We start from the raw sequence: 24,836 nt of genomic DNA, 5'->3' as shown, positions 1-24,836 counted from the left end.
TCAGTTTCTTGCTTAAAAAGATATCTTGATGCTAGGCACAGTGGCACATGACTGTAAATTCCAGCAACTGGGGAGACTGCAGCAGAAGGATCATAAGTTTGAGGCCAGCCTTGGCAATATGCTAAGACCTATCTCAAGATAAAAATAAATAAATAAATAAGGACTGGGGATGTTGCTCCGAGGTAGTGAGGCCTGCTGAGTTCAATCCCCAGTGGCAAGGGAAGGGGGAAGCTTGAGACTATATTTTGAGATCCAGACATATCATTTTAAAAACTTATTTTCACCTAGAAATTGAGTAGACACAATATCTTCATTTTATTTTTATGTGGTGCTGAGGATTGAACCCAGTACCTCATGCATCCTAGGCAAGCACTCTACCTCTGAGCCACAACCACAGCCCGTCAATCTGAAATCTTAATCTCTCTTTAAGTGTTCTTCTTCTTCTTCTTTTTTTTTTTTTTTTTGGTAGTAGAGCTTGAACCTAGGGGCACTCTACCACTTAGCCACAACTCCAGCTCTTTTAATATTTTTATTTTGAGACAGGGTCTTGCTAATTTTCTTAGGGCCTTGCCAAGTTGCTGAGGCTTGCCTGGAACTTCCAGTCCTCCTGCCTTAGCTTCAAAAATTGCTGGGATTACAGGTGTGTGCCACTGAGCTCAGCTAGGCTTCTTAATGAATGTGTAAACTTCTTAAAAGCTTAGTAGTGCTTTAATAATTTTCTCAGAAAAAAATAGAAGCATTGAGTACCTTTTTGGACAAACTGGTGATGTGAGGTGATTTAAGATATTAATTGTTCAAGTTAGCTAATTTTTGTTTTCTTGAATCAAAAAGTAATTATCGAGGACAAGGAATACAGCTCTATAGTAGGGCATTTGCCTAGCATGCACAAGACCCTGGTTTCATTTTCCAGCACTGTTTTAAAAAAAAAGTGATTTTATTTATCTTAATATTTATGCGTTAAAGATAGAATATCAAAGCCTATATGCCTGTAATCCCAGGTACTCAGGAATCTGAGGCAGGAAGATCAAGGCCAGCCTGGGAATTTAATGAGATAACATCTCAAAATAAAACAATTTTAAAAAGAAAGGACTGAGGGTATAGCCCAGTGGTAGAGTGTTCTGGGTTCAATCCCCAGTATCTCTTAAAAAAAAAAATCAACCCTAAAGCATTGAAAAAACTTAAGGATCCCATTTCTTAACACAGCTGTTCTTTTCTTACATATTACTTAGCAGTTATTTTATTTGTATGTTAAGTTGTAATTATAGAGTACATGACATTTTGGATTCTGCTGTTTTCATCCTGAAAGTACAAACCTAGAACAGAAAGCTAATGGACCATAGTCTCTAATTGCTTTTCTTTTGAATTATGTTTGAAGAGAGGGATAATTTTGAAATTAGGGAGGTAACAAATCATAACCAAAATGTCTTTTTTGAATTAACTTTGAAAACGAATCAGTGTTGAATTGTGTGCAAATAAATGATCCTTATAACCCTGAAAGTCTGTGATTTACTTCTCTAACTTAGAATCTGCATTTTATTTTATTAGTTTTTTAAAATGGCATTTATGTAGACACAAAATTTACCATTTTACCTTTTCCCCCCCAATACTGGGGACTGAATTTAGGGCCTCACATGCTAATCAAGGATTCTAACACTGAGCTACATCCTCAGCCCTTTTTTTTTTTTTTTAGACAAGGTCTTATTAAGTTATCCTGACTGGCCTAGAACTTGTGATCCTCTTGCTTCAGCTCCTGAGAAGCTGACTCATTTTAGCCTTTATGGGTTTTTTGTTTATTTGTTTGTTTGTTTTGTGATACTGAGAGTTGAACCTGGGTGTGCTATATATCACTGAGCTACACTCCCAGTATTTTTTTTTTTAAAGTTGGAACAGAGTCTGCTAAATTGCCCACTCAGTCCTTAAACTTTCAATCCTCCTGCCTCACATTTCCTAGTCACAGGGATCACAGGTGTATACCACCAAGCCCAGCTTATTTTTACCATTCTTATTAGAATTTTAGTTTTTTATTTATTTTTGGTACTGGGGATTGAACCCAGGGGTGCTTTTCCTCTGAGCTACATTCTCAGTCCTTTTCATTTTGAGAGATGGTTTCGATAAGTTGCTGAGCCTGGTCTTAAACTTGGGATTCTCCTGCTTTAGCTCAAATCGGAATTATCTGTATGCTCCAGTGCGTAGTCAATTTGCTTCCTTTTATTTTTTTTTAATAGTTAATGATATTTTTAAAATTCTAATTTGTTAACATGACAGTAGAATAGATTTTGACATATCCTACATAAATGGAGTATAACTTCTCATTCATCTGGCTGTACATGATGTAGAGTTTACACAGGTGATATAATCATATATGTACATAGGATAATACTGTTCGATTCATTTTATCATTCCTACTCCCATACTCAACTCCCCTCCAATTTCCTTCCTTTGTAAGAGTGAATTATATTCTATGTATGTATATATCACATTTTGTTTATTCATCTGTCAATGAACATGAGTTGCTTCTGTCTTTTGGCTATTGTGGCTGTTATATCTGTTTTTAAAGTAAATTTTAAAAGCCTTAAAGTTCTTCTTTTTCTGTTAACACTATTTGAATATAATTAACAAGATCCTCCTGCCTCAACCTCCCAAGCTGCTGGGATTATACTCATCTCCCACTGCTTCCAGCTAGGATTTTATTTCTTAACTACTTTCAGTTTTACTTTTTGCTTTGTTTAGTACATAATAAAATTCTACCTAAACAGATCTTGTTCTGTCATGACACTGATTTTTCTTTTACAGAATCATTTTAAAACAGTGCATCTTCCTATCTTTTTATCATACGTTTTTTATTTATATTCCAAGAAATTATCTTACTGCTTTTCTAAAAACACATAAAAGTGCACAAATACTGCAGAAGGATTGTGAAAAAGTAGATAAATATATAAATGAATAAGCAACTTTCACCTTGTAATAACTATTAGCTTTTTTTCCCCCTTTAGTACTGAGGATTGAACTCAGGAGGCACTCTACCACTGAACTGCATCCCCATCTTCCTGCCTTTGTCTCTGGAGTAGCTGGGATTACAGATGTTTGCCACTGTGCCTATTAACTTTTTGGTTGTAGTCTTGTGACAGTTTTTCAAGAGATGTCATATATATATATATATATATATATATATATATATATATATATATATATATCATACAGTATAACTTTTAATTCTTATTAATAATAATTTCCTATCATTATTTTCTGTTAACCTTTCCTTTTAGCATAAATGGCATCTTCATTGTATCTAAACTAATTAATTTGAATCATTGGATTTTTTTGTTGCTTTGGAATTTATATAAACAATCTATTGTTATTATATTATTATAATTATTACATGCATAAGTATAGGTAATTTTAGAGGGGAGTTTTTAAAATATTTTAGGAGGTGGCCTTGAATTCCTGGGGTCAAATTATTCTCCTCCCTGTGCCTCCCAGATAACTGGGACTCAAGTATGTGCCACTTCCTCTAGCAGGAGAATATTTTTTATGTTTCTTTCCCTTCTGTGTCTTTTTTTTTTTTTAAAGAGAGAGTGGAGAGAGAGAGAGAATTTTTTTTTAATATTTATTTTTTAGCTTTTCGGCGGACACAACATCTTTGTTTGTATGTGGTGCTGAGGATCGAACCCGGGCCGCACGCATGCCAGACTAGCGCGCTACCGCTTGAGCCACATCCTCAGCCCCTCTCTTCTGTGTCTTAAGAACCAAATATTTGAATTACAGTAAACTAGCATAAATTATGAAATCAGTCATATGAAGTAATTAATTAAAGTTATATATTTGTATGCTTTTTCTCTAAGCAGGTTGGCAACATTGTACAAATCACCAAGCCAAAAGGAATCCACAGTACTGTTTCAGATCACAGTCAGTATTTTTTGATTAGTGGGATTTTGGTGTGGTGGGCAGTAATTATCTGAAGAGATCATTTACAGATTGCTTTTGTTAGCTTCTGTAGGCAGCAAACATATTTGAGGACAGCTTTTGATGTTTAGAACATCCCCCAAATAGTTGTATATACAGAATATTGTAGTCATAATTGGACTAAAATTTATTCTTAAGAACAGAGGAAATACTTATTTTGGGGTAGTATGTTCCATGGCATATGTAATGTCAGTATATTAAAGATTTTTAAAGTGAAAGTTGTTGGAGATTTTCAGAAAAGAAAAAATACCAACATTACCTTTTTTTTGGTCTGTAGATATTATAGATCTATCATAGCCACCAAATATAGTACACTTTAAAATGTTAATTTTCTTGTGAATTAACATCATAGAACATACATATTTGGCTGAAATATGCATATTTATCAACATTGCTGAGCCCAAGTATATCTTGGCATCTCATTTTTATAAGGACAAAAACAGAAATGGAGATTCTGCAGCTGAATTAACCATTTAATTTTTGCACTACCCAGGTGCATTTGAAAAAGCCTATTTGGAAAACTTTTTATTTTAGAAGTATTTAATTGTGAAAATAAATTTGTAAAGTACCTAAGAATTAGTACAAACTATTTCATGTTTTCCAACATAGCTACCATAAAGTTTCTGAGGATTGTTCTTTAGAGAACTTCTGATTGTTCTTTAGAGAACTTTTGTTTTTGTTTTTAGGGTGCTTGGGAGCCTCACCACTGAGCTACATATACTTACAGTCCTAAAAAACTTTTTTTTTTTTTTTTAATTTAAGTACTGGGTATTGAACCCAGGGGCACTTAACCACTGAGCCTCATCACTAGCCCCTTTTAATATTTTATTTAGAGATGGGATGTCACTAAGTTGCTAGAGCCTCGCTAAGTTGCTGAGGCTGATTTTGAACTTGCAATCCTTCTGTCTTGGCCTCCCAAGCTGCTGGGATTACAGGAGTGTTCCGCTGTGCCTGGCCTAGAAGATATTTTTATAATGTAGTGTTTTTTCTGTATTTGTGGTAAATAAGTATTCAATATAATCCTAGCTTGGACCAGCCACAAGGCTTATCATAACTCTTCATTCACAATGGTTAATAAATTCTATCTCAAGAAAAAAGTAGCTATCATACTTAAAAATATTTGTCTACCAGTCTTTATTTTAAATGTTCTTAAAACATGTTTGTATATTTTTTCATTTTTCAGCCTCAGGGATTTAGAGATGCTGTTGCCACAGAAGGTTCATCGAGTACCCGGAAAAGGTCACGAGAACCAGAGGAAGAACAGTAACCCCAAAACAAATCTACAATATACAAATATATTGATGTGAAATTCATTGTTTATAAGTAGTATACTCATTACTTTAAAGTATAAACACAATAACATGAATGAATCAGGATTATATGAAGTAAATGGGAAAAGTATTTAAGGGATGTGATTCTCTGAAAAATGTTTTCTAAAGCAGTGTTCTACAATTACATTTTGCTTTGGTTTCATTTTCAGTAGCATTCAGTAAGAGGTAACATAGGTATTTCATTTTCCAACTGTGGAAAGCTACTCGCGTGTGGCCGATCTGAATTTACTGTTCAGACTAGTAAATTTTTTTTCCCAATTGCTTAGGAAAATCATAGGAATAAAGGATTTTTAAAATATTATTTGTTCTCTTTTTTTTTCAATTTTTTTTTAGTTTTTGATGGACTTTTATTTTATTTATTTATATATGGTGCTGGGAATTGAACCCTGTGCTCCACACATGCCAAGCAATTACGCTACCACTGAGCCCCAGCCCTCTTACTTGTTCTCTTTAAATGAAGTTTTAATAATTCTTTAAAATAACCTGGTTTTTTTTTTTTGACTGTAAAGTAAAAACCATGAGTCAGCATATCCTGTTCAGTTTTATGGGTAGGATGCAAATTTTAGATGATCAAATTGAATTTAATGAATTCAGTTCTAAAATCTAAGCCATTTGTTTAATTTTTGTTATTTTAAAATGTTACAAGAAAGATTTTGATGCAGTTATCTAGAAATTGTTTAAAACATTTTAGAGTAAGGTTATAAGCCTGCAATTATTTATTTTTACATTTTGAAGCATGATGTTATTCATTCTAGAATTATAGATGTATTGACATTTTTCTTTGAATAATCTTAACCCTGCTTGAATAAATTAAAATTTTGGATTTTTGAGTGTTTTCCAAATCATATAAAAATGTCTGGTACTTGATTCTTAATATTTCTGAATACATTTACAAAATTTACTTTGTTTCCTATATAGAAAGAAAGAAATATTTTTTTCTTTTGAATGTTGGGAGTCAAACCCATGCCCTTGCCCATGCTAGGCAAGTGCTCTACCACTGAGCCATGGTGCAGCTTCCTTAGCTCTTGTTTTTTGTTTTGTTTTGGTACTGAGGATTAAACCTGTAGTGCTTTACCATTGAGCTACTTCCCCAGACCTTTTTGTTTTTTATTTGAAGACAGGGTCTTTCTGAGTTGCTTAGGGTCTCACTAAATTGCTGAAGCTGGCCTCAAACTTTTTTTTTGGTACTGGGGATTACTCGGGGGCATTTAACCACTGAGCCATATCCCTAGCCCTTTTTTTGTATTTTATTTAGAGACATGGCCTTGATAATTTGCTGAGGCTGGCTTTGAACTCACAATCTTCCTGTCTCAGCCTCCTGAACCTCTGGGATTACAGGTGTGTGCCATTGATCCTCCTACCTCAGCGAGTTGCTGGTATTACAGGCATGCACTGTCACACCGGGCCTCCTTATTTCTTTAAAGCTTAATTTTTCAAAGATTATTATTTCTTCTTCAGTTTGTAAACTTTTCCCCTAGCATTTTCTGTTACTTGGTTTTAATTCATAATGATGTGATATTATACCTATTGTCCCCAGTTTATGAGCTTAGAAGTTTAGAAGTCTTACTTTCTGGCAGACCAGTGCTTCATGCAGGCTTTATCTTGTAGTTAGTAAGGTAAATTGAAAAGATGTATATTGCCTTACTCAATTTCATGCCATTGCTATGATCATCCTTTCTGGTGATTTTTTTTTTAAACATACATAAATATAAAGGTTCATGGGGGTAAGTGTTATTGTGAGGTAGTAGAAACTAAGAGGTGGGGCCTAGTGAGAGATTTCTTTTTTTTTTTTTTTAAATATCAGGGATTGAACCCAGAGCCACATATATAATTTTTTTAAATATATTTTTTAGATTTAGGTGGATACAATATCTTTATTTTATTTTTATGTGGTGCTGAGGATCGAACCCAGTGCCTCACACATGCTAGGCAAGCACTCTACCACTTGAGCCACAACCCCAGCCCTGGCCTTTTATATTTTTGAGACAAGTTTTCATTAAGTTGTTCAGGTCCTCACTAAGTTGCTAAGGCTGGCTTTGAACTTGAAGTCCTCCTGCTTTAGCCTCTTGAGCCACTGGGATTATACGTGTATGCCACTGTACCTGCCATAGTAAGAGATCTTTATGTTATTGAAGGGATGCCCCAAAAGGATTTGGGACCCCAGTTTCTCCTTTTTTTTCTCTTTTGTTTCCTGACTATGAGCTGTGCAGTTTTGCTCTGCCAGTTTTGCTCTTGCCATTGCCATCCAGCACCCCCATTGGAGACCTAAAATAAATGGGTCCTCCTGATCATGGACTAGAACCTCCGAAACTGTGTGCCAAAACAAACTTTTTTTTTTTTTAATAAGTCGCTTATCTCAGGAGTTTGTTATAGTGATGGAAAGCTAACATAAATACATTTGCACACATACATAGAAAACATTTTCATTGTTCTTTTTTAAAATATCAGTTTAGTATATTATCATTCCTTGGCTATAGTTAATACAACACAGGCTGTTTAATACAGTTTACTTTAAAAATTATTCATTCTGGGTTTGAGGTTGTGGCTCAGTGGTAGAATGCTTGCCTAGCATATGTGAGGCACTGGGTTCGATCCTCAGCACCACATAAAAATCAGGAAATAAAATGAAGGTATTGTGTTCATCTACAACTAAAAAACATTTTTTTAAAAATTATTCATTCTGGAAAGAATAAATACTCTAAATTTTGCTCTTTGAGAAACCCTTTCTACACTTATATACTTGGAAAATCAGTTTGATTCCAAGTAAGTTATTAAAGGTATAGTATATAATAAAATATAGAGGTTAAAGGCTCACATAGGGCTGGGGCTGGAGCTCAGTAACAGAGCACTTGCCTAGCATGTGTGAGGCACTGGGCTTAATTCTTAGTACCACATAAAAATAAATAAAATAAAGGCATTCTGTCCATCTACAATTACAAAAAAAATTAATTAAAAAGATTCACATAATCTAATTCAGGGTTTTGTTTTGTTTAGGACAGAGCTTAACATTTCAAATGCAGATAGAGATCTATGTTGCTGGATAAAACAGAAATTATCCCACCAACATCTTTCATCATAAATTTAAGTTTTTTCAAATGTGCTTGTGTGCGTGTGTGTGTGTGTGTGTGTGTGTGTGGTGGGGATATGTTTATACAGTGCTTTGTTATTATTACTTTTTAATATTTGTTTTTAGGTGTTGATGGACCTTTATTTTATTCACTTATGTATATGTGGTGCTGAAAATCAAACCCAGGGCCTCTCACATGCTAGGCAAGTACTCTACCACTGAGCCACAACTCCAGCTCACTATGTAGTGCTTTATTATTTATGGAGCACTTTTACATCATTCATTGTTTTAACACTTTTATAAGATAGATGTGATAGTTTGTCCTATCTGCTTTTTTCCTTTCTTCTTTACATCTATCCATCAATGCTTAACACATTTAACTACTACTTATTGAATATTTCAAATAAGATTTCTACTTTTTTAATATTTATTTTTTAGTTATAGGTGGACACAATATCTTTATTTTATTTTTTAAATGTACACCTAATTTGCATTAGTTATGTTCTTGGTGTAATGCAACCATCACCAGTATTTCCAAAACTTTTCATCGCCCCTAAACAGAAACTGAACCTATTAGGTAATAATTCTTCATTCTTCTTTCCTCCAGTTCCTGGTAATCATTTTATGTTTTTATGAATTTGCTAAATTCAAATACTTCATTTAAGTGGAATCATATAATAATTTTTCTTTTGTCTCCAGTCTATTTCATTCTGCATGATTTTAAGCTTCGTCCATATTGTGGCATTCCTATTTATGGTTAAATAGTATTCTATTTTATGTATACACTATATTTTATCCATCTGTTGCTAGACATTTGGATTATTTCTAAAGTGTTTTAGTAGTTTATAAGTTTTTATAAAATAATACCTTTTTTGTTTTCTGAAACTTATGGACTTTCATTGCTAACCAGGTTTAGGGTAGGTAGCTGATTTAGCTTTGGAATATTTAATTTAATCATAATTCATTTTCATTCTGTAATTAGTTTTTATTTTCCCTTTAGTTATTGTTTTTTTATTTTTCTTAGTAGTGTTTTTACTAAAATATTTGCATCTTAATGATAAAATTATAGTATAATGTGACAGAAAGATCATAAGAATAGATTTACAAGACTTGCATTCTAATTCCAGTTGAGACATTAACAAGTCATGTCAATTTTGGCATCTTTATTTTGTCATGTCTTTATCTTATTTATAAGCAAGCTAGTACTAAGTGATTGCTTAATTTCATTGGTCTAAATTTTGTGGTTTCTATTTCTGTAGAGGTATTATTAAATATTTACTTTAAATGATCAATACTGAAAATATTGAAAAGAGTCCAGTATAAATACATTTTTATACTTAGGTTCCCATTGTAAGACATTGAATTTCAGTTTTGAGATGCAAAGTTGAAATATTCTGTTGTTTAAAAAAAAAACAGTTGCAGAAGAGAGGCTGGCTGTTCATAATATGTATTTTTAGTTAACATCAGTGCCTAAATTTACTGTTACTGTTAAAATTTACAGAACATTTTGCTCCCTCAGAACTGATTTTGGCATAAAATATGCTGACAAGATTTCATGTATTTTTGACCACAGTATATTCCTTTGCCTCTTTTCCAATTTTGTTCACCATTGACATACGCCCTTCTGTGATTCAACTATCCATTTGATTCTCATTATGTGTAGTAAAATGTGAGTTTTTAAACACACCATTACTCTGTGATTTTATGTTTTACTTATTCTGTGAGGATATAAAACTTGGGTTCCCTCAGAAGGGTTTGGGAACTCACAGAAATTGTATTATTCTAACCTATTTTCAAAATTAAAAACTACAAGATAAAAGACAAAGGCCAATAGCCATATAATATAAAGAAAATTCGTATCAAGAAGTCTTGTCAATCAAGGCTCAGAGAAAAGCTAATCGATTACATACACAACTGATCTAATGATAGAAAGTCTACCAGTTCTTTTGGTACTGATTGAACCCCAGAGCCCTTAACCACTTGAGCCATATCCCCAGCCCTTTTTTTCATTTTTTTTTAAAGTTGTCATTGGACCTTTTTTATTTATTTATATTTTTAAAATACTTACTTTTTAGTTGTATGCAATACCTTTATTTTTTTATTTATTTTTAATTTTATTTATTTTTAATTTTTAATTAAAGTGGTGCTAAGGATTGAACCCCAGGGTGTCGCATGTGCTAGGCGAGCGCTGTACTGCTGAGCCACAACTCCAGCCCCTGGACTTTTATTTTATTTATATGTGGTGCTGAGAATTGAACCTAGTGCCTCACACATGCTAGGCAAGTACTCTCCCATTGAACTTCAACCCCCAGCCCTTATTTTTCATTTTGAAACAGCGTCTCACTAAGTTACTGAGGCTGGCCTTGAACTTGCCATCCTCCTGCCTCAGCCTCCTGAGCTGTTTTGTTTTTTTTTAAAGAGAGAGAGAGAGAATTTTTTTAATATTTTTTTTTTAGTTTTCGGCGGACACAACATCTTTGTTTGTATATGGTGCTGAGCATCGAACCCCGGCCGCACGCATGCCAGGCGAGTGCGCTACCACTTGAGCCACATCCCCAGCCCTCCTGAGCTGTTTTGATTATAGGTATGCAACATCACACCCAGTTCTATTTTTAATTTAACACTCACATCTTAAATAACATACACACTATTCTGCACTTTTCTTTTTTGTATCAGCAATTGTAGAATTTTCTCAATTAAAATATCACTGAATGGCATTTTATTGAATGATTACTATTATTTCATCACTTTTATGAGGTTGGATATTGAGATTCATTTTTTTTTTAGAGAGAGAGAGAGAGAGAGAATTTTTTTTTATATTTATTTTTTTAAGTTTTCAGCGGACACAACATCTTTGTACGTGGTGCTGAGGATCGAACCCGGGCCGCACGCATGCCAGGCGAGTGCGCTATCGCTTGAGCCACATCCCCAGCCCTTGAGATTCATTTTTTAAATAAAGACATAAGGAATTGTTCAGAATGTATATGCATTTAAAATTTTGACAGATGTTACCAAATTGTCCTCCTGAGACATTGCCAGTTTATACTTCCATCAGTGATTTTTGAGAGTGGCCTCACTTTTTTTTTTTTCTTGTAGTTGTAGATGGACATCATGCCTTTATTTTATTTGCTTATTTTTGTACATAGTGCTAAGGATTGAAACCAGTGTCTCATACATGCTAGGTAAGCGCTCTGCCACTGAGCCCCAGCCCCAGCCCCAGAGTGGCCTCACTCTTGATAAGACATTATTTTGGGTTTTTTTGCCAGCTTGCTAGTTTTTAAATGACATCTCATATTGTGATTTTACATTTTTTTAGTTGTATAAAAACTATCCTGACTTGATGCCATTAAATATTTAATCGTAACCAAGTGTTATTCCATGTAAATTATCAACTGGTTAATAATTGGATTTCCCAGTTAAAGGCAGATCAGTGCAAATGTCTGGTCTCCTTTGAATTAACAGTTCTCACTGTAAATTCATAGCTGTCATTGTGGTTTTTATGTATTGATTTTATGTATTATAATAGTTAATATCCACACATGTTTCTGAGCCTCCAAGTCCAACTTGCTGAACTTTGTCATAAATTCATTAATGTAAAAGTTTGGTAGTTCTTTAGCACTCCTGCCATCAGGAGATGGAGTATATTATGTTCTCTTGAATTTAAAAGAGGCCCAGTTACTGTTTTGACTAGTAGAGTAACATAAAAGTAATGATATTGATTTATGATACTAGGTCATAAAAAGCTATGTATCTTATGTCTTATTGATGGGAACACTCACTTTTGAAGCCCAAGCCACCATATAATAAATGTGGCTACCCCAAGCCATCATGTTGGAGATATTATGTGTAGACATTACAGTTGACAATCCTCACTGAGCTCTTGGCCATCCGCTAGTATCAACTGCCAGTTTAGCAACACAATCAAATTAATATCTTGAAAAAATACTTACATGTTAATCATTGTTTACTCACTGTTTTTTTAATGAAAAATGTATAATGGGAGTAAGTCATCTTGGACATCATGCCCAGTTGAGGCTCCAGATACTCTATCCCAACTACTATCTGACTGTAACTTCCTGAGACCTGCATGTGAGAATCACCTAGTTGAGCCCAGTCAACCTACAGGGTTATGAAACATAGTATAGTTTTGTAGCTACTCAGATTTGGGATAGTTTGTCTTGTACCAGTAGGTAACTGGCATAGCCACCTGAGAGCCTCTCTGCTGGATCTTACCAAATTGTATCTTCAGGTGCCTTCTGAGAATTTCAGATCTTTATTCCCACAGATACCATTCTTTCCTGTACTATCATTATGTTCCATTGCCCAACTGATTTCAGCCTTTAATCTCTTATTCAATTCATCCTGCACTCATCTGAAAGAATATTTGCTTATTTATATATTTATTTTTTACAGCTCCCTGAGAGTAGTCTTGAACTTACAATCCTCTTGCCTCAGCCTCCTGAAGTGCTGGGATTACAGCCATGTGCTACCATGCCTGGCTTAAATTTTCTTAAAACAGTTTTTTTCTTTTAGTCTTTGTTTCTTTCCAATTCAGTACCCTGAAACAATAATTATAATTCTGTCTCCCTAAATATAATTTTGAATGTTTGCCCATAGACTTTATATCATATAGTCTTAACATTATTGGCCTGTATTTCCAGAAATTAAGAAATTCCAGAATTTTTATATAACAATTTTAAATATTTGAGAAAAAATTTTACGTGTGAAAGACCCAAGTGTTTTGCATACATATTTTAATTTGCTGCCTTTGTGCAAATAACTGATGTATTGTTATTTGGTATAGAGATTCATCAATTTTTTTTTTGGTTGAGGGTACAAGGGATTGAACCCAGGGGTGCTTTGCCACTGAGCAACCCTATTTTATTTTGAGACAGTTTTGCCAAGTTACCAGGGCAGGCCTCAAACTTGGGTTCCTCCTTCTTTAGCCTCCTGAGTTGCTAGGATTTCAGGTATGCACTATTATGACCAGTTGAGTTTCATCAAATCTTAATCCTCATCTTGCAGAATTATTGGAAACCTTGTGTGCTGTATTGGTGCCAGATATGTCATTTATAGATTACTCCTTCACAAGGCTGCAAACCACTTCATATGCCCAAATCATTTCCTTTCTGGAAAGGATACATTATGTCAGCATGGTTACCATGTGTGGTAATTGATAATGTCTGTGCCACATGGCTTACTTCTACCCTTGTCCAACACAACTCTTCTACCACCTATGATTACCATATGGTATCGCACTCTAGGTTAATGGAATCATTTCCATCTTCCCTTCTAGTCACAAATGTCATTATGGCTCAATTCCATCAGCTCAACTAAGAATAAAGTATTCATTACTATCTAAGCATGGAAAACACCTTTGTGAACAGTTTTCACATTTAGTTGCCTGTTAAATTTTTATTTAAAAAAGCAGCTGGGGGGCTGGGGATGTGGCTCAAGTGGTAGCGTGCTCGCCTGGCATGCGTGCGGCCAGGGTTCGATCCTCAGCACCACATACAAACAAAGATGTTGTGCCCGCCGATAATTAAAAAATAAATAAATAAATATTTAAAAAAAAAAAAAAAAAAAAAAAAAAAAAGCAGCTGGGTTTTTGTTTTCATTTGCTCTAGTCATCTGCTGACTAGAATAGGGAGATGATCAATATCATTCTGAATGCTTACATATATTTATTCTACGTAAAAAATAATTAAAAATTAGGTGATAATAAAGGTAAATTTTTACCAACATTTTCTGATTTTTATAAAGTGAAAACTGGTAGCAAAATATTGACAGATTTTTTTTCAGTCAGTTCACCTTAGAAAAGTCATTCATTATATCCATTAACTTTTTTGTTGTTGTTTCTTTTTTTTTGATTTTGGTGCTGGGGATTGAACCCTGGGCCTAGTTCATTTGAGGGAAGCAGTCTACCAACTGAGATATCTCCCCAGCTCTTAGAAAAGTCATTCATTATAGAAGGAACATGTCACATGTTAGCCATTTATGGCACCATCATCAAATTACCATCAACCCTTGCTGCCTTCCTCTTTTGTAAGGATATCATAAAAAGTACAAAAATAGTTTTTATTGTTCAAACAACTACATAAGATAATAAAAATTGTTAATTTTTTTTTAGTTGTAGTTCGACACAGTACCTTTATTTTATTTATTTATTTATTTTTTGTGCCTTGAGGATTGAACCCAGCGCCTCACACGTATTAGGCGAGGACTCTAGCACTGAGCCATAACCTCAGCCCCAAGAAAAAGTGTTATTAATGGTTAAAACTTTAAGGAAAAGGTTAGAAATTGGTGAAATTTAGTACATGTGGACCTATTAATATTGGAAGAGTACTTTAATTTTTGAACAGTTGCCTGTAATTTGATCATATTAGCCAGCAATAGAAAAGTAATAAATTATAGCAGTGATGTTTTTGCAAGTAAGTGGGGATGATTTAAAAATTATATTAGTGTTGGGTGTGGTTGCGCACACTTGTAATCCCAGCAACTCAAGAGGCTGAGGCTGAGGCAGTATGATCGCAAATTAGGGGTGAGCCTTAGCAACTTAGACTGTGTCAAAAAATTTGAAAAGTTAGGGATCTAGCTCAATGGTAGAGCATCCCTAGGTTTAATCCCCAGTATGACAAAAACAAAACAAAAAAACCCACCATATACAATTGGTTTGGGAATTAGAGCAGGAAGTTTCCAATTTAAAACATTTCTAAACCGATGTGATTCTGCAATCTGTATTTGGGGTAAAATTGGGAGTTCATAACCAACTTGAATCTAATGTATGAAATATGATATGTCAAGAGCTTTATAATGTTTTGAACAACCAATAAAAAAAAAATTAAAAAAAAAATAAATAAAACATTTCTATTTGTTCAGTTGGTTTTTCAGTGGCCAGATATTCTGTTGCTCCCTACTAATCAGTTTGACAACAGTTTTTTTTTTTTTTTTTTTTTTTTTTTTTGGTACTGGGGTACTAAACACTCCAGGATTGCTTACCACTGAGTGACATCCCTAGCCCTTTTGATTTTCTGAGATGGTCTCCTAAACTGCTAAGAGCCTCAACCTCTGGAGGCTCTGGGATTAATACAACTAGCTAAATTAATATTTTTAAAATGATATATTAGTTATCCTTCAGTTTGTTTTTGTGGAGGTAGAGGTTGAACCCAGGGTCTCATGCATGCTAAGCAAGCATTCTGCTACTGAGCTGTACCCCAATCTTCCTCCTTCAGTTTTCAAATATGGATTTTAAAATACACATTTTTATATTTCTACTTCACATTCATCATTAGGCCTAGCCTTAAAATATTTGCATAGGCATTGATCTGTAGGCCACTGGACATGAGGTATATGTGTTTTGTTATAACTTAAAAATATAAAACTCCAGTATTTTAAAACATTTAAGTTACTACTTGAGACATGGTTTTAGCTTCATATCAATGACTTTTTGCAATTAGCAACATGAAAATTGAGGGGACTTTTGAAAATAGCATTTCTGTTTTTGCCTATAAACTGATAAAACAGGCTTTTATTTTTTTTTTTAATTTTAAATTTTTGAACTAGAGATTGAACCCAGTGGCACTCAACTACTGAGCCACATCCCAAGCCCTTTTAATTTTTATTTTGAGACAGGGTCTCTCTAGGTTGCTTAGGGCCTTGCTAAGTTGCTGAGGCTGTCTTTGAACTTGTGATCCTCCTGTGTCAGCCTCCCGAGTCACTGGCATTACAGCCACCCAGTCCCACAAGACTTCTTGACAGTGGTAAAATTATCCTACATAGCTGCTCTTAGATCCTAGCACTGTTCTCAGGAATCTTCAAGCAAAGCTGCTTTGTCAAATGGATGCAACAGGATCCATATCGATCTTTGTGAAGGAATATCTTTTAAAGCAAACACGCGCCTCATTTATAGTAATGAAGAGATGTGGGCTTTTTCTTTTACTCTTAGAAGTAATGTTTCACCAACATATATCATTTCCCTTTGATATGTGGGTTGACTCATAAGATTAATGTCACAAATGTCATCTAGATGAGGGAGGCAACTACAGTAGGAAGTAGGAAGGTGTAGTTTGATATGAATTGTTACAGTTGACAGCTATGTACTCTTGAACTGAATGTCATTATGTCAAATTCTGAGATATTAACTAACAGTGGTTGGAATGTAAAACTGTGGACATTTAGGTTTGCAGCCTAAAAAGTTTTGTCAACCTTTCCTAGACATTTGAAATGGAAATGAACAGGTGGATTGAAAACAAAGACAAATGAGTTTAAAGGCTTTCTTGGCATCTCACAGAGAAGTTGCTTTACACTGGTGATGTTTTAAACAAAACACATATAAATACATTTAGCATGTCTGGAAACAGACTTATTGGGTCTTTCCATCTACCTTTAAAAATAAATATAGAGAACTCAAGTGCATTACTCACTATATACTTTGTATCATAAATTTAATCTCAAGCTAGGAAAAAGCATGGAACTCTATTTTACATGATGCCATAATGTACATTAGTGAGCTCAACCCACTTAATCTTAAAATAACAGTATCAGGTCAGGGATTTAGAATACAGTATTACATGAAAACAGTTGGCAAGGAGACTCCTCCTTCTGCCATTAATAACTGACTGAAAATGGTATTTCAGACCCTAAATCCAACTGAAACCCAGAAACAATAAATGGAGTGGATGAGGTGGATAATTTGTGAGACCATGTTTTTCAAAGTAGAGAAAGAACTACTGTTAGCTGAATTATATGTTGCCATGGACATGGAAGTATGCAGTAATGATACTATCATCTATACAGCTGTATAACAGCACAGCTTCTCCCTCTTCCACCCCCCTCAGTAAGGCTTGAAAATAATAGGTTTGTGTGTAGTTTGGTAAGAAAACTAGAATCATTTAAAGTAGTTTCAGTTCCAACTTAAGAAAAAAGACACAGGAGGGGATGGGGAAGAACAAACAAAATATAAAAATACATATTATGTAAAACAGTGTAATATGCATTATGCAGTAACTGAAGAGGGGCATCTTGGTGTGATAGAAAAGCAATGGGTGAAATCAATCATGATTGAGTCCATGTTGCATCACTTGCTTGTGACCTTGAGCAAAGTCACCATGTCTTCAAGGCTTGGTTTCCTCATCTATAAAAAAAAAAAAATCATAATGGTAATATCTTCCACCTCAAAGGAGTGTGTTAAGGATTAAAGGGATGAAAACAACTTGCAAACTGCAAAGCCCTATACAAACAAGGCAAATATGGACACCATGCCCTATTGACTTTTCAGAGAAAAGGGGTCTAAAAGGCATTGTAAATTAACAATCGATCTAATTCTAACGCCGTAGCTAAAAGTTTTGAGACCTAGAGCAACTAAGTTACTATCTTCATTTTCATTTTCATTGTTTTTGAGCAAAGAGGATAACAACACAGAATCAAATGAGAAAGCTTGTGCAAAGTAAGCTACAACTTCCTAGGTATTCCTGGGGCCCCATCTTCTCCCCACTTGATCAGTGAGTGTCATCAACAAAAGGTGTTCACAATGTGGTGGTATCTGGAACGAATAAGGAAAAACTGAAGTAAATGCAATTCAAGTGGGAACCAACTGCTAGATTTGGAGACATCTTAGTTCACTCTTAAAGTGAGGCAAGGGTCTCCATTCAATAAAAACAAAAGAGTTGGACAGCAAACACATCCAGTGTCCTTATTGACTCGGCGGACTCGACGGGAGGGACCCTGAAATTCTTAATTAGAACCGGTTGCCATGGCGACAGTCTCTAGGCAGCGTGGGCTGAGCTCTCCGTAGGGATAGAGGGTGGGCCGCCGCTGGACCCTGCGCGCGCTCGCCACCAACTTTCCCTCCAGACCTGAAAGGGGCGGCGCGCTCCGCCCCCGCCCCCGGGCCGCGCACGTCCACGCTCGGCGGCGCGCACGCCTGCGGGAGCCCTCTCCAGGCAACCTGGTGCTGATCGCTCGTGCTGGTGCGGCCGTTAAACGTCGTAGCGGGAGCCTGAGGCTCAAAAGCAGCCCCCTCCCCTTCCTGGGTTTCCTTCACTCCCTTCCCGGTCGGTCTCGGGGCATGAACAGCGATGGCCGGCTGCAGCCCAGAAGAGAAAACTTACCGGCGCTTCCTGGAGCTATTCCTGGGCGAGTTTCGTGGTCCTTGCGGCGGCGGCGAGCCAGAGCCTGAACCCGAGTCTGAGCCCGAACCTGAACTGGTAGCAGCTGAGGCGGCCGAAGCTTCGGTAGAGGATCCCGGGGAGGAATCGGCCACGGTAGCCGCAACGGAGGAGGGAGAACAGGAGCAAGACCCAGAGCCCGAAGAGGAGGCGGTTGAGGAGGAGGCGGAGGCGGTGGCGGCGGCTGAGGGCGAGGAGGAGGAGGAGGAGGCAGCCCCGGGGCACTCGGCCGTGCAACCGCCGCCGCAGCTCCAGCTGCCGCCGCTGCCCCCGCTCCCGCGACCGCTGTCGGAGCGCATCACCCGCGAGGAGGTGGAGGGCGAGAGCCTGGACCTGTGCCTGCAGCAGCTCTACAAATAGTTAAGTAGCGGGGCTCAACTGGGGTGGGCCCGCTGTCCCCGTCGCGCCGGCCTCGGACGAGGCTTCCTCGGTCGCTCAAATTGCTATCTTTTCTGTTCAATCCCGAAACCGCAGCTACCGCCGCTGAAAACGCCCCCGCTGCTCGGACTCGGTCGGTGGGCTGTGAGCTGCCCACGCCTGCCTGGGTCCCTGTGTCTCCTACCCGGTCCTGGAGGCGCTCTCCCGGCCCTCCCGCCGGCCTCTGGCCCCTTCTTCCCCCTTCGCCTCTGCTGCCAGCTTCTTGCCCCACTTCACACACCCTTTTCTGTTCTTGCCTCGGAAGGTCTTTTCTCCAATCTTGAGCCCTCTTATTCTCGGCTCCCTTCTTTCTGGAGGTTTCCTCCCATCTCAGTCAGTCTTTCCCCGGGTTGGGTCCCTGGTTTGGCTTTACAGAAGCGCGACTCCTTTCCAGGCTGATCTGCTAGGTGCCTCCTGCGTGACCGCAACAACAATGATAATACCGGCCCCATATCCAGATGAGGAGAGACTCATAGATTTTCCGTTAGGCGCTCTATGTTGAAAGTGAGGAGCTCTTTAGATGGCTTAATACAAGGGAGCCTAGTATCTTAGTTGAGACATTTGACAGCTCATAATTGAGGCGGGAGGTAAGGAAGCGTAAATAAAATTTTACCAAGCCGATCTTCAGGTGAAAGTCGTAATTCGTTAAAGTGGAAAAGGCAGGCTGGTTTGATAACACTGCAACTAGGTGTAGTATTTTCAGTTCATTAAGTAGATGGGGTGGGAGATGGAGGAAAGCAGATGGCTTAGCTACACAGATGAAAGTCTAAAATAGAAAGGTCAAGGCTTTGCCTTTCATCCTAATTCTGGTTTTCATAGGCTTGAAATAGAAACGATTTACAATTGCGTTTCTTTTAAATAGAATTGTTCTGAAATAATGACAGAGGAGAACACTAAGAAGTCTCTGAAACCATTGGTAAACCTGAGAGTCTTTTGCCATTCAGCTAATGGTTGTAATGAAAGGTGTTACTCTGACCATCCAAAAAGTTTACTACTGCCAGATGCATGGCAATTAAGTTCGAATTCACTTCTTGGATTTTCTCAAAAGCCTAAATGAAAGAAGGATGTGGAATATAAATCTGTTTTGTCTTCATTCAGCCTAATAGACACCTGATCAAATCATTCTCCTCTTAAAGCAGCAGTTTATCAAAGGGAAAAAGTAATTAGCAAATCTCCTGTAAAAGTACACTGTGTTGATGTCTCATACCTTATGAGCTGTCTAAAAATTTAAATATACTGTTCGATTACCAAGGGAATAATCCTTTTTGGGAAATGTAAAAAATAAAATGGCGTGTAATATCACCACTCAGGGATAAACAGCATTAATGTCTGAGTGTTTCTTTCTAGTCTTTGTGAACTGTCATAGAAAAGACCTTTTGGAAGGTCATTTTTTATACTAAAGACAATTAATGCTTTTGCTTAAAATGGAAATATTTACCAAAGTGAAAGAATTTATTTCGGCATCAGACTAGTAATATTTTGATATTTAATTTTTACATTTACAAATGTGGTTACAAAATTGAAGGAAAACAAATTTAAACATTGGAGAATGTCCAAAAAGGAATCATTAGTTTAGTACTACAACCTTGATTATTTTCCCATTTGAGAGGGTTTTTTTTTTTTTTTAATGAAACCTATATGAAGACAATGGTAAGAAAATGTGTTTTTCCTTTATAAAGGAAAAACAAGATTAATTATGGCACACTTATAAGCCAGATAAAAAGATTATTCAAATAATACAGTGACCGTGAACTTCATAACAGAAGTTTAGATTTGAAATAAAATCTAATTATACTAAAGTGATCTTAAATCAGAGATTTAATATTCTGATTTCACATAAAATCAGAACTCTGTGCTTTGTGCAGTTGCTACTAATGTCTTTTTATTCAGATATAAAATGGTTGGCTTGTTTCTGTAAAGCATCTTTAAAGTCCTTAATGGGTTAAAAAGTTTTCTAAAATATATTTTAATGACATTGGAGTTTTATTTTATTGATTAAAAAAAGCATATGACTTAGTCACAAGAATAAGTACCAGAAGACTTGGTAGGGATAGATCATTTTTCTGTTCAAATGCTTCATTTTACAGATGAGAAAACTATAGATCTATGTGGATTCAGAAAAGACAAATATGTACAATGATTCCAACATTTTTTTATATAATCTCTGAACCTTAAAACTCTTTCCAACATAGTTGAAACATTGATTTCTTACATTTCAAAGGAAATACTTAAAAATAATTCTGATTATAAATATGTTGAGATTGCTTATTTATGAAAAATGAAGGTTTTTTTCCTTATATATTTTCTCAAATACCCACCCACCCTGGTGATACCTGTCAAATGGTGCTAAAACTCCTAAGTGAAATTACCTAACTATATATTTACGAATTTGAAATTTGGGACTAGTGTAAGGAAAAAAAAACACACTTCATTTAATACCAGTTTCATAAGTCTCTATTGTGTTTTTTGTCAATATTTTAGAAAAATGCATGGCTGCTAAATACATTGTGGGTCTCTTGAAGAAATAAAGGAACCTCTCAATACTATTTTATGTATGCATTGATTGAAATTTTACTTTTGGGGCTGGGGATGTAACTCAGTGGAATAATGCTTGTCTAGCATGTGTGAGGCCCTGGGTTAGATTCCCAGCACTCCAAAAAAAAAATTTTTTTTTTTTTTTTGGCTTTTTAGAAAAGTATTATAGTGACAACATTTGTCTCATTTTTTTGCTTCCCTCAAGTTTTAGAATAGGAACAGCAGACATGTTATCATTCTTCATTTTGGTAAACTCACAGCTTGGAACTAATTTAAAATAAGCAGTTATTTAGATTTTAAGAGTCAAGGTTTAAATGAACAAAATATAGTTATAATTGTCAACTTAAAAATTTTTCAGAGCAATATTTAGGGTAACATTTTACCTTTTAGCTTAAAAATGAGAATTTTCTTCTGCTAGGTAAAAACAACATAAAACATTTTGAAATAAAATGAATAATAAAATCCGCTGGAAGGCAGGTTTGGTGGCACACATCTGTAATCCAGCAACTTGGGTGGCTGAGGATCTCACAATCCAGACCAGACAGGGCAACTTAGTAAGACACTGTCTCGGAATAAAAAGATAAAATGGGCTTAGGATATAGCGCAATAGTAAAGCACCCTTGGGTTCAATCCATGTGTGTGAAGGGGAGACTTTGGATGAGAAAAACCTTTCTTGTGGACAATAAACAGTATTTTAAAGGACCATATAAACAGTTTTGTTTCCATCTATTTAACCTCAAAAATCAGTAATAAAGTCATGCATTAATTTAGAATTGCTGAGTTAATTTATTACTTATTAATAAAATTTTCCTAGCCAGGCGCAGTGGCGCACACCTGTAATCCCAGTGACTTGAAGGCTAAGGAGAATTGCGAGTTCAAAGCCAGCCTCAGCAACTGCAAGGTGCAAAACAACTCAGCGAGACCCTGTCTCTAAATATTTAAACTACAGAATAGTACTGGGGATGTGGCTCAGTGGTTGAGTGCCCTTGAATTCAATCCCTGGTAACAGCCCCACCCCCACCCCCGGAAAAAAAAAAAAAGAAAATCCCAATGAGTTGGAGTCTTCGCCTAGAAATAGGAATAGGACCCATGTTTTACTCCTTTTCTAAATATAAATGTCTCTTGAGAGCTTAAAATGTTTTCTAATAACGTAATCTTAGGATTTTTTGAGGTTAATGAGAGACTTTTTGAAAAGGTGGAAGTGAAATATCATACAGCTTTGAAGTAATTATCAAATAAGAAATGTATAACTGATCATATAGCAAATGTGAATATATGACTAGTGTAGATTACATGGGTCAAAGCTATTTTTTTTTAAAGAGAGAGAATTTTTTAATATTTATTTTTTAGTTTTCAGTGGACACAACAGCTTTATTTTTATGTAGTGCTGAGGATTGAACCCAGCGCCTCGCGCATGCCAGGCAAGCATGCTACACTGCTTGAGCCACATCCCCAGCCCCTGTTATTTTTTTCTCTATGCAATACTAGTGATAGATTTGTTTTAACCTAGAATAAACAAATACTCAAAGTCTTTTTTAGAGCTGTAAGTCATTACATTTTCAGAGCAGTTGTTTCCTCAGTTATTCATTTAGTGTGGGATGGGCTTCCCAAGAGGGAGACAGATATCCCAGCAGGCTGGCAAAGTTAAGAAGTTACAGATGGTTTGCAGTAGTGTTGAAGATGGCACTTTAAAAATGGTTTGGAAAAGAAAATAACTGGTTATAGACACTAATAATTCAGTTAAATTGTGTGAATCATGAGTGACTTTGGGATAGGTCAGAAAATCATAAAACTTTGTTTCATTTTCACATATGTATGTGGAAAAATGCATGGTTGCAAGTCATAGAATATCAATCATTTTTAAATTAAATATTTTATTAAAAATAGTAAATGGTTACTAAAAAGTAGAGAAAATTCCTTTAAGCAAAAATAATCAAATATCATTCAGTGTTATTGTTTTTCTCTTCCTCTTAGATTGCCCTTTTTGTTGGTGGTGATGGTGGTGGTGCTACACCCCAGGCCTTTTATTTTTTTTATTTTGGGACAGCGTATCACTAAATTGCCTCACCCTCTCCAGTCACTTAGATTATAGGTGCACACCATCATACCCAGATCTTTTCATATTCTGTCCATCTTTTTAATTGTGGTCTATCCTTGACTGTCTTCTCAAGTCTAGTTGACTTTTTTGCCCTTAGGTCAATATCAATCTCTTACATGATTGGTTATTGTGGTTATGCTAATGACTCCTTTATCACTCCCTTGTTTTGACTGCTGATGGAATGACTCCACCCAAAGTCTAAAGTCTCCTCATATTTAACTGTTCAAAACTGATTTCAATTCTCCAATCTCTTCCCCCCAAAAAAACTTATTCTTTTTAGTGTGTCGTTCCTGACTTCTCTTTTCATCCCTTTCCCTCTCGATTAAGTCATTAATTCTGCCTTGTAAATATCTTATAAATACCTCTCCCTATTCTTGCTGTCATTGTCATCTCTTATGAGTTTTATCCTTCTGCAATACATTTTCCCCAGTATAGCCAAAAAATAATTTTCAAGAATCTAGATTATGTAGATTGTGTAAATGTCACACTGCTTAAAGATTATTGCCCTTTGCTTGGAGTTGGCTAAACTACAAGGCTATGGGCACATTCCTCCAAACCATAAAATCTGCCAAAGCTTCTGTAAGGAGTGAAAGTCCAATTACAGAGTTAGAGGGAAGAGTTCGTATAAGACCGTCATCATCTCTGATATCACTGCAAGTTTGGGGGTTTCCCAGAACTACTTTTAGATTCCACACTTCACTAGAAAAACTCACAGAACTCACTGAAAAACTGTTTTACTCAGAATATGGTTTATTAAAAGGATAAGCTACAAATTAGAACCACGAAAAGGAAAACATACATTAGATGCCATCCAAGGTCATAGATGTGAGATTTCCTCTGTTCTCAGGGGAAATATTAGTGTGAATCCCAGGGACTTGGAAGGCTCAGAATGAATCCCCAGAATGAATGTGTAGCAATACAGAATATTGCCATTACAAAAAGCTTACCTGAGCTTCACTATCCGGTTTTTATTGGAACTTACTGTCCCATGATGGAATTTGGATTCCAGTCCTTCTTCCCTCTTCAGAGGTCAGGCAAATACCGTGTGGTCTGAGGTCCGAGTGGCCCACAATGAATAATAAAAATACTCATGTTACTTCAGAATTGCCAGGGACTTAAAGGTTCCCTCCTAGGAGCTGGGCACAAAGTACAAACTTCTTTGGGCAGGCCAAATTATTTACTACATTACCCTTCATTACCTATCTCTTTGGCTTCAAGATGAAATCCAAGGGCTGGGGATTATAGCTCAGTTGGTAGAG

At 36.1% G+C, this 24,836-nt stretch overlaps 1 protein-coding gene and 1 long non-coding RNA gene across 3 annotated transcripts in view; both read left to right on the top strand.

The window, feature by feature from the left end:
- The first annotated feature begins 3,151 nt into the window (after window positions 1–3,151).
- Window positions 3,152–10,050, top strand: LOC124078449 (uncharacterized). The gene is made up of 2 exons (XR_006846903.2): window positions 3,152–3,906; window positions 5,147–10,050. It is a non-coding gene; the product is annotated as an uncharacterized LOC124078449 (long non-coding RNA).
- An 8,227-nt stretch (window positions 10,051–18,277) lies between these two features.
- Window positions 18,278–24,836, top strand: part of Ppm1e (protein phosphatase, Mg2+/Mn2+ dependent 1E) — a 110,540-nt gene continuing 103,981 nt past the window's right edge. Inside the window, exon 1 of one of the 2 annotated variants that reach the window (XM_046423206.2) lies at window positions 18,278–18,886. In XM_046423206.2, the coding sequence (XP_046279162.1) occupies window positions 18,438–18,886 (449 nt within the window). In that variant the 5' untranslated portion in view covers window positions 18,278–18,437. The remainder of the gene's footprint in view (window positions 18,887–24,836) is intronic. The other variant, XM_058572336.1, reaches the window with a different exon arrangement.

Source organism: Marmota monax, unplaced genomic scaffold (assembly GCF_021218885.2).
Source record: "Marmota monax isolate L192 unplaced genomic scaffold, Marmota_monax_Labrador192_F-V1.1 WCK01_AAM20220418_F8-fsc00171, whole genome shotgun sequence".
NCBI classification, from domain to species: Eukaryota; Metazoa; Chordata; class Mammalia; order Rodentia; family Sciuridae; genus Marmota; species Marmota monax.
The sequence above is the reverse complement of the archived record's forward strand: the minus strand, read 5'-3'. Positions and strand labels throughout refer to the sequence as shown.